General features: G+C 33.4%; 1 protein-coding gene across 2 annotated transcripts in view; it reads left to right on the top strand.

Annotated features, from left to right (window-relative positions):
- The first annotated feature begins 864 nt into the window (after window positions 1–864).
- The window catches only part of LOC141457732 (uncharacterized), a 40372-nt gene continuing 30097 nt past the window's right edge, over window positions 865–11139 (top strand). The window contains exon 1 of one of the 2 annotated variants that reach the window (XM_074134971.1): window positions 865–1022. In XM_074134971.1, coding sequence (XP_073991072.1) covers window positions 1008–1022 — 15 coding nt within the window. In that variant the 5' untranslated portion in view covers window positions 865–1007. The remainder of the gene's footprint in view (window positions 1023–11139) is intronic. The other variant, XM_074134965.1, reaches the window with a different exon arrangement.

Raw genomic sequence — 11139 nt, 5'->3', positions numbered from 1 at the left:
ATTTGGGGTAGGTTTCCGAAGTCAAAAGACCTCCACAATTAACTTTAACTGTGGTTGGAGGCGCTACGGTAGCCGAGCGGTTAGAGGCGAGACCTGCGAAGCTAATGTGTATTGTGGTACTGGGTTCGATTCCCGGTCTTAGGCCTTGGATTTTATTTAATGGTTAATAAAAGAAATTTACAGTAAAGTATGTTTGCTAGTCGCCTCCGTCCACGACACCTAATTGGTAGTTGGTCGTTAAGACCTGCCTGAAAAAATAGGCGATTACTTCACTTTACTTTTAACTGTGGTTGGATACTTACCGCAAGAGAGACCGCCCTGAAACTCAGAGGTTTTTCGATACAGTCCATCATTCTTCCGCACAGGTTGCAATCGGCTTGAAGTGCTAGAAACAAGGGGAACATTAGTTTGGGATTCCTCTTTATTTAACGCCATATGGTCACTTTTCACAAAATCAGTCACTTCTAGAAGTAGTTATCCAGCTGTCACCACCAGGAGGAAGAGTTCTTTTTAGAGATAACATTATGTATAGAAAGTGACAACCAAAAGTTTTATGTACTAAAATATTGCAAAAAGCATTAATTGTGTACTATATAACATAAATCAACTCCGTTCGAACAGTTTTGTGAAGTCAGATTCGCTTTAATAGAGCGAAAGGGAGTACTCTAGATTCTGTTTTAGATGTTTTTGAAAAAAAAAAGGTCCTTTTAAAATTATGGATACAGAAGCTAATCTGCTTAATGAATTCATCATTGAAATATTAAATTTATATAAATAAAAAAGTGGGTAAACAAATTGTAGACTAAGCAGTAGGGTGGATACAGTACGGTGGTAATGTATGGCGGGGGAGACAGAACAAGTACATTCACTCTTCGGCATCTTCCTTCACATTACGGTGTTACTATTACTTTGTTCACTGTATGAGTGAGTGTCTGTGCTGTTGTCTGGAGAGAACTGCAACAACCAAGGTTAGAATCCCTTCAGTCTATCAGCGGCTTTCATGAGATATGGACTTCCTTCTGGTAAGTCTGTTGATTCTTCTTTCTATTCGCGGCTTTCTGAGCTTTCTTCTGTTCTGTCTCTGTTTTTAGAAAAAAAAAAAGCTAAATTTTAAATCTATAATCAGCCGAACTAACTTCAGATGAACCTCCTTTAAAGGAATCTGGATAGTCTAAATAGATAAAACTATTTATGAGCTCCCTAACTTTCCACCCACACCATAAAATTCATTTAATATGGACATGCTTTGCTCAAAGAATCCTTGCAGAACATTTGTTTGTTTTCTTTGACTTAAATGTTTTATTTTTCATTAGAAACAAAACATTTCATATTATGGAAACATTATTTTCTATAAAGACTAATTTTACCATAGATGCTCTAAGCGGTATTGTTCTTTTTTAATTTTTCTTTAAGAAACCGCAAAGACCCTTGCCAGTTAGACCTTGTTACATTTCACATTCTGCCGTGTCAGCGTCCTAAGTCTCCTCGGCTAGTTACGCAAATGAACAAAGCTCCCATTCCTTTGATAAACGGAGTTTATTTTGATACCGTTTACAAGTTAGCTTTTCTATGTACGAATTAGGGATTATCCCCGTAATTCCTGTACGAGGTTTTATTGCAATTATTTTTTTTAATTTTCTACACTTTTATCCCCAAAACTTAGTTATGAGATCTACTTAGAGAAAGAAAAATCTAACAGATCACACCCTGGCTTTCTTCTATTGATTTAGGCACTTGTATAACTCAATACTCGAAATGTTAATGACTTGCACTTGTCCAGCATGTAGCTTTTCCTAAATTCAAATTCAAAATTGAAAACAAATCCACAGGAGGCAGCAAAAATAAATGACTTAATAGAAACCACAACACACATGTTTATTGAGAACCTAAATACTACTAAGGCTGAACCATATCACCGCTCAGCCTATCTATTTTTATCAAATAAGAAAATGACACATTGGCCAGGACGCCGGGACCGTACCGTCATACCGGGACGTATAATATGCTTGCCTATCTACGCACACCCACTGCTTCCCAATTATTTGGAGGAAATAATCATTTAAGAAAATTGTTCACTTATAATTGTAACAGTAATTGTATGTGTGCAATCTGGATTTTTTTTATTTATTTTTTACTAGTTTCTGTGAGTTTCAAAAATGCGTAATCTCTAGTCACTTTTTAGAACTATTTTTTATACATATTACCAAACAATCCAATCACTCTTGTAAAATAAAATAAAAATACAACCCTAACGTAAATATGATTACCACGTTTGGCCACTTGTCTTTAATTTCTTTGTGAAAATTCTGTAACTTAAATGTTCACCTTGTTCCTGATATTGCGAACCAAGAGAATAAATATTGAAGGAAAGTTCATAACTAACATTAAAATAATTATTCTTAAAAGCCCTCTAAGAATTTCATTCGCAAAATGAATTATTTAAAAGCTTTAAGTTTATCCTTAACACTTGACGTAGCTTGTATGTAAACCATGATTTTAAAATGGCATAAAAGTAAACCAGGTGCGTTAAATCACATCTATGGTGTAAACTGAATCATCTGAAAAGCAGATCTAAGTATAATAAATTGATTGTGTAAATAAATTTTACCCGCTATTCCATTATACCTCTAGGAAGTCCCCAAGAACAATGCCGTTACCAAACCAGTTATAAGTTTTACTTTTATTTGTGATGCTACTCTAATCTGGTAGTAATTTAAACTACAACGTAAGATACCTAGTCCCGCTATACCGGTTGTATGTGCGTGATTCACATATTACCAATTTAAGAAGACTTTCTGATATTCAAATATACATATACATCTGAATTATATATATACGTACAAAACCCTGAACTCCTAAGTGAAACTGCTTCACAACAGGAGTCACATAAAACCCGCATTTTGTCTCCAGACTTAGGTATTATACCTAGGTATTACCAAACAGCTCTCTAGGTTTGAAGTTCCACCAATCGATCTGATTACACCATAGGTATGTCCACGAAAGCCATTTTGCTTTGTAAATCATGTTCATCTTTAATGTACTGTACTTGTCAGACAACTTCTGTTTATATAACTATCCGAGACAAAGTCTACATTTCTTGTTTTTATGCGACGGGGTTGTTAATTTATATTTAATTCAATTTTTATTTTAAAAAAGTTTGCAAATGTATTGAATAAATACTATATTTGATGCATGACATACGCATGTTATCATATAATACCAGCTATAAGGAAAGAATTTTGATTCGATAATTGATTACGAAATGTAGCATAATCTTGGGATTATTTCCAGTCCTTTTAAGTAATCTGACGATCCTGCTATATAGCATCCAATTGCAACCAAAATTTATTATTGCAACTGCTCTAAAGAGTTTATTTTATGACTGAAAGTCTAGTTTAACAAATATAGTTGGTGAATAAATAATGTTTTCTACGTTCTCGTAGCGATGTTATAAATATTTTTTAAGATTATTCATTCTTAAAACTATCTTTATTTATTTAACTATCTTAAAATAAAAGATTCTATAAAGCTTCAAAATTTGCTTAAGGTGCGATATTTGTCCGCCTCACGATGCAATTTTTGAATCCGGAAAAATAATTTGGATATACACATCGCTCCCATGTACATATTTTTTTAGTATATAGATATTCTTCATTATTCTTTATTTAGTTTAAAAACAGTAGACGTTACGTAGAATCTGAATGTACCTACTTATAAACTTAATTTTAATTTTCGTTCTTTTTTTCTCCATTTATTTTAAATAAAATCATCATTCACCCAAATCACTTATTGTTCTTAAAATTGTTTTTCCTGAATTTGTTATAAGATTTGGACTGACTGTAATTTTAATAACTAAATAAAGAATGCTGGAGAATGATCTAAAGAAAAGCAATCTTTTCAGGGAAAGAGACCCATAAATTATACTCTGGATCCTTCGAATGCTAAAGGACTGTAAGGATAACTTTTCCAGCAAAATTTTAGTAATCTTCTGGGGAAGAGTATTTACACTTGTCTTTAAAATGTCATTAAAGAGTTATGCAAGATTTTATCTCATAAAGGGGATGATCCAACATACTAAATAATATTATAATAGAGAGTGTTAAGCACAAAAACTTCCGAGTTTGACGTATAAGGCGAGCAAAAGCCAATTTCTTAATTTTATGTTTTAGTTCTCTGTATATTTCTCTAAAACGTACCAGCCTACTTAGGAACCTCTTTTCCAAAGCAACCTCTTCCTAAAGAGACTTGTTGAGCTCTTGTATGGCCTCGAGACGGGACTTGTACACCAAGGCACAGCAATAATAAAGGCTTGGGTACCAATTTTTGAAAAGTCTAGAACACAGCATCCCCACTGTTTACGAGGTCCAGGATTTTTTACCCACCATACCTGAGATGGTCTTCTCTAGTCTCAAAAAGCCAGAGACCCATGCCGCTGCATGGCGAGATTGCATCATCGCCATAGCGAAAAGATTTCTAGCTTTTCCTTAAACTGTCTAGAGAACTAGTAGAAATACCTCGCCTTTTTACAAGGCCTATTATTTCTCTTCAGTAGTTTTGGTAAATTGTTTCCTTTGTAGAGACGTTTCTGCTCTTGTTATAGTTTACACAGGATCGTGTGTTTAGAAGAAAGTATAAACCAGGTTAAGTTGGCACGGAAATCGTGAACCAGTTACCAGCGAACCACTAGGATTAGTGCCTTCTTCCTTAGCTATCACAGGCTGGTGGCATGAACATGTTTGACGCATGCTGGTCCTAAGTAACAACCTCTCCAGCTCAAAAGCTAACAGGTGGAACTGGATCCGTCTCTCAAAATAGACGTTAGGTCCTCAACATCGGGCTGAATGCAGGATTGAAATCTATCTGCTCTAAATACTATTCCTGTTACATCTTCGTGACATATCAAGGTTACTTAAATAAAGGAAGGAACTCGAACATCGGAAAGAGCGTTCTCGGGTATCCAAAAATATGAAGCGTCTTCAATCAAATGTGTCTGCTCTGGAACTTAAGGACATCTCCTCATTTACTTATTTCTCTGAATCAAATTCCTACCTGTCATACCGATACTTCTGTGTTCCAGTCGCTACATCATGGTCTTCTACCCGCAGAGGCAAAGCGAGCAGGAAGTATCCTTTTCCTCTTAATTCTGTTTTTAGGAGAGGTATCCTTAATTTTCCTTTCCAAGTAGTAAAAGTTTCTTGCACAGAACACGGTTTCCTGGTTAAAGAACCTGTTTTCACGTTGAATTTCTGGCTTATCATTCTGTTGCTTATTTTTCTTTTTATGGCTTATGCATGAGAAATTACCCTGACTTCGCCCACAGCTTGTCAACATCTTCAGAATCAAGACAGCTACAAAAAAAAAAAAGAAGAAGTATATGTATCCTTAATGACTGGCCAAATTATTTTAAAAACACCCTCCTACAACAAAGATATTTATATCGGTTTTTCTGCAATTTATTGTGCAGAATAATCACTAATTTGTGAAATAGCAAAGTTAAGTAAATTAAAAAGTAGGCTTTGAGAAAGAAACTAACATGTTATCTGTATAAGTGTGTGAAAGAGAATAGTAAAGTGTTCTAGTGGGTCTCCTAGTTAGTATTGTGCATGAACTCCACAATCTTTCACATAAAGTGTGTTTACATTCTAGTAATAGATTGAGAACAGAAATACGATGCTAGAACTATTTTTTTTTTTAGTTTAGTGCACTGTTCAGACAGTATAATCGTAGAAATTCAATTGTTTTTAAGGATATGTTCTTAGGATACTATTATTCTAATATTTAAGGAGCAACAGAAGAATTTATAGGCCCGTATGATGTCTAAGGGTGGCCGTGTGCGCGTCAGTAGCCTTGAAGTGCACATTTTCGTCCGTACACCAGATCCATACCTTTCACCAGCTAAATACTCTCTCTCACTTGCCATCTCATTCTATCTCCTATAAATAGTGAAGAAGGTTTGGTATTATTCTACAAGATCGCCATTAAATTTACCACAATTCGCCCACATAGATAATTCATCAAGTTATTGATAATCAACTGAACATTAATTAACAATGATTTTAGATGAAATGATTATAGAAGTTTATTGCTATTTCACATTCTGTCGGTGTACAACTTTTTTACTCTCTTAAGATGTTGATTGCTAATTGTATTCATTAATTTTATTATTTTAATTTTAATAATTATTTTTAATTAAATCAGTAGTCATTAAGATTTTAATTTGTTTCCTACCGTCTAATATATAGTTCAGTAAATTGTTGAGTTAATCTTTGAAGTTGTCGTTTTCATAATTTCTATGAATTAAAACACTTTATAATCCATTGAGTTTTTAGGAGAATAAATAAATATTCTGTAATTTTTTGTAGAAACGTTTTCAACGTTTCAAAAATAAGTAGTAAATTATTTATTGAAATGAGCTTGGTTTTGAAAATGTCAACTAATCAAGAGTTGCCGTCTGTCACAGTAAATACATCATTTTATAATTAGGTTAGTGTAATCAACATATATTTAAAGGAAATTTTTAATGGTGATCAAACATTACCCAGAACATCAAACATCTAGGTTTTTGGTGTTTTGCAAGCGGAATTTTTTTGTTCAAAAAGCAACACATCTAATTCATTTATAAAAATATAGAAAGAAACAATTACCAAATAATTACATAATCGCACAAAAAAGCGTAAATTGATGTCAGTAAAAATGAAAATAATAAATGAACACAATCTTAAATTTATAGATCTGATGAAAAAATGATATCGTTATTTAATTTCACCTTAATGGAACTCTGGCGTCCATACTCAGAGATAAATAAAATAATAATCGTATCTTATGGACAATTAACTAATTACCGCAAATATTGTAATTATTTACTTTTTCTTCAACTTCGTTATTTTCGACATAATATCAGAAATAAATTCAAAATTTTTAAAGTTATAAACCTGTTCTTAAATGTCCCGTTTTGCTCGAAGGAAATCCTCAAAGGCTGCTTTTATTTATTTTAATGATTTCTAAAAACTGAATTTTGACATGATCAGAGTGCTGACTATTATACGCAGAGAATGTTTTGAAAATTGTCTAGAAAAACTTTCAAGATGCTAGCATTCATGTGTCACTATAGTTAGCAGATACAGATCCAAGATAAAGAGGATATTCTGATGAAAGAAATGTGATACAGTGGAGGAGACCCAATGACACATATTATAATGGAAGCGCGCGTGCTGTATATGTTTAACCTTTATTTAACAATGTAGAAGTATTCGTCATGTTAATGAAAACACTTGTTAACTAGAGTTAACGTTTTGAAGAAAAATATCCAAAAAATTATTCGACCACTTTTACAGGAATTATAGATTATTTATTACATAAAAAACAACCGTTAACCGTTTTAATTATTGAACATTTTCAAACTTTTATATTCACTTTAGAGCTTCTCTAAACAAATTATCAACTTTGAACATTTTTCGCTTTAAGAGAGGAAGAGAATACCAAAGCACGCAAACATTGCTGAAGGTGACAACGATTAGAATAACTAAAAATTATTGCATTGTGACCTAGAGTGCAAGAGCAATAACATTTGAGTAGTGTAGGTAATGAAACTAACATTTAACTGTTTTCTACATTCTGCAAACTATATTGAGTAGTAATATTTGTTACTTTTGTATTAGTAATTGCATGCTACTACTAACAGTCACTGGGTGTTTCAAATAAAATTAGTTCGAGATCTAGGTAACCAAGAATATTTCACATCACGAATTGTGAATAAAATAGTCTTCATTGTCACTGAAAAAAAAAAATGTATGTTCCATTTCTGGAATAAATTTCAGCATTAACTATAATCGTACTAAAGGATTTAAAAAAGAAAATAACAACTCTACAGGCAGAGTTGCAGTTACTAAAATAATCTTATGTGATCGCCCACCCGACCACTCTCAAGGTAAAAGTTTCTTCGAGCTACGAAGATTTGAATCATGATCAATAAATCGAGCACTAATCAAAATGAAAGAACATGTTGCATTCGACTTAGAGGTAAAATATGCAATTCGTCCCTACCCTTATTTCTTTCAAGGAAGAAATTAGAAGAATTAGTAAGATGAATTGAGTAATTCGGAGACATTTCTGGGAACTGTAGATTGAAACCCTTTAAAAGAAGAGATAGATGTAGAAGAGATCAAGGAAGTAACGCCACTTGGAAAAGAAGAGATAGAGAAATGTAAACCAGGTGGCATAAACAAAGTACCACAGAAGTGTTGGAAATGCGGCACACGGTCTGTTTCTCGAAATCAAGTCAGCTGTGACAGGATCAACATTTGTCTTCGATTTGTCTTCGATGTAAATAGCTTTTACTAAATATATCGTTAAAATTCGATGAATAAAATATATTGTTAATAAAGATAATCTTTCTGAGAATATAAAAGTGGATAGCTCTATATTTTGACCAAGGATTTCGCCGTAAATTGCCATCAAAACCAACTCGCAGGGGTCGGAAAATTTAATTGTATTACTCAGCCATCTATCTACGAAGACAATATCTTACTGAAGAGAACGCCAGATATCACATTACAGGAATTAGAGATCGAGTTGGAAATTAATTGATTTAATAAAGATTTTGTGGAAGCTCTTTCTTCCTTTTAAGAAAAATTTTATTACAATAATAGAAGTGTACGTGTACATTGATATTCCTGTGAAACACATTTGTTATCATAACAAACGATTTATGAAAAGTCTTATTTTAGTTGAAGAAATCCAAGAAACTGAAAATAGAACTCAATGATTTTAATAAAGGTAGTCACATAATAGAAATAACGACAAAAAGTCGCAATTTCCTCTTTGTACACTAATTTCTAGACGGAAATCTAAATGCTTTAGATTAATTTTTATGATTTCCGTTCTTATTATATGCCCGCATCAATAAATTCTTCCAATTTATGCTTGAAAATGTTTTAATAGTTAGAAATAAATTGTAATATTCCTAAATTGGCATGTTCGTATTATTCAGTTAGACTGTTCTAGTTAAAATGTATTACATAGTCAGTTTAATTTCAGAGACAAAATTTGAACTTTAAATATTCTCCATATTAGTGATAATGTTTCCTATTTAACTATGTACCATAAATCTCTCTCAATGCTAATAATTCTTAAAAATGAGGTGGAGCATTATTTGCTTTCTTTAATACCTTATTTAACGATTCAGACATTTTCCTTTATTAAAATTATGAGATCGAAATAATAACAAATAATATTCAATATAATAAATAAAATTAAGGGCAAGGTTGAAAAAAATGGTTCTTTTAGTTTGTGTTAAAGACAATGTTTCGATATGTTTTTTAATATTTGTAAGTTCTCACAATCTCCATAATGTTGATATGAAAATTGTCAATGAATACTTTCTTAGTATAGAAAACAACTTTTATTGCAATTACCATCAACAATAATCATAATACAATGCTGCTATTAAAACATATGTTACCCTAACTAAAACATTGATAACTCAACTTCGATCCCTTACATCTCCCTCTTTTAATTCGCTACTTTAAAGTTAAGAACAATCGTAGTCTTTATATTTTTCTGGCCTTTTAACCTTCCTTACGAATCGTCTATTCCGCCATAGTTCTCCTCCCTTATTCATCTTTACATCGTAAGATTTCTTCCTATCACCATGGTTCCCTTTTACTTTGCCTGGCTCCCATCTTCCTTCCCTCTGTACCATCACCTCTTCACCCTCCTGTAACATTGGTAACTCCTTCTTCCCTCTGTTATAGTAAACCTTCTGCATCTCATGCCTCTTCTTAAGAGCTTCTCTGATTCCTTCAAAGTTCCTATTTATAGGATTGTAGGGCAAAAGCCCCCTAACTTTACGTCCAAATAGTATCTCTGCCGGTGACGGTAATTCCTCACTAATTGGTGTGTTTCTATATTCTAATAGACATAGTTCCATCTCTTTTTTGTCTTCGCTCGCCTTCTTCATCATTTTCTTTATTGTTTGAATGTGCCTTTCTACCATTCCGTTTGACTGAGCATTGGTCGGGCTAGAGCATCGGTGTTCAAAGCTCCATTCCTCTGCAAATCTTCCAAATTCTCTTGAATCAAATTGTTTTCCACCATCTGACCTTACAATTTTTGGGATACCGAAACGTGCAAACACAGTTTTCAATAAGTTGATTACTCCTTGACTGCTTAATGAATTCAATACGCTTACTTCCACGAATTTTGAAAAGTAATCCACTATTAATAAATATGATTTTTCGTTGAACGCAAATAAATCAACACCAATAAGCTCCCATGGTCCCTGAGGTATCTCCAGACTTTGTAACGGTTCTCTAATATGTGCCTTTTGGTACTTCATGCAGACTGTACATTGCCGTACGAAATTTTCAATATCATTATTTATGTGCAACCAAAACACACACTCTCGTGCCCTGTATTTACATTTTTCTATTCCCAAATGGCTGTAATGTATTTTTTGTAACGTATCCTTCTTGAGGCTTTCAGGAATTATGATCTTATTATTTTTTAGCAAAGTTCCATTTACTTCTGTTATGTCCTCTTTTAGATCCCAGTATGGCTGCATTTTATCATTGAGCTCCGTTTTTTCTTCTGGCCAGTTTCCTATGAGCCTTTTTAATTCCATCAAACATGGATCTTTGTTTGTCTCCTCTCTTATTTGGTGCCACCTTTTGTCTGATATTGGTATGAAGTTATTAATTAGATTCACTTGAGCCACTAAACTGTTCTCTATCCATTTAACAAAGACGTTGTCTTCTTTCGCTCTCGTTCTACTCAAGGCATCTGCTAGTAGAAGGTCTCTTCCTGGTGTATATATCACTTGTATATCATACTGCTGTAAGGCTATTCTCATCCTTTGCAATCTCAACGGGCACTTTATCAATGGTTTCCTAAAGATTGTTTCTAGAGGTTTGTGGTCTGTTTCAACCACTACTTCTGATTTTCCGTATATGTATTGGTGAAATCTGTGGCAGGCAAAGACGATGGCAAGCATCTCTTTCTCTATCTGGGCATAATTTTGTTGCGTTTCCGTCATTGATTTGGAGGCGTATATAACGGGCAAATTGTCTTGTAACAGCACCGCAGCGACTGTATCTCTGGAAGCATCAACTGTTAGTCTACAAGGTTTTTTCCTATGGTAAT

Source organism: Rhodnius prolixus, unplaced genomic scaffold (assembly GCF_049639745.1).
Source record: "Rhodnius prolixus isolate KJV_2025 unplaced genomic scaffold, Rpr scaffold_1, whole genome shotgun sequence".
NCBI lineage: Eukaryota > Metazoa > Arthropoda > Insecta > Hemiptera > Reduviidae > Rhodnius > Rhodnius prolixus.
The sequence above is the reverse complement of the archived record's forward strand: the minus strand, read 5'-3'. Positions and strand labels throughout refer to the sequence as shown.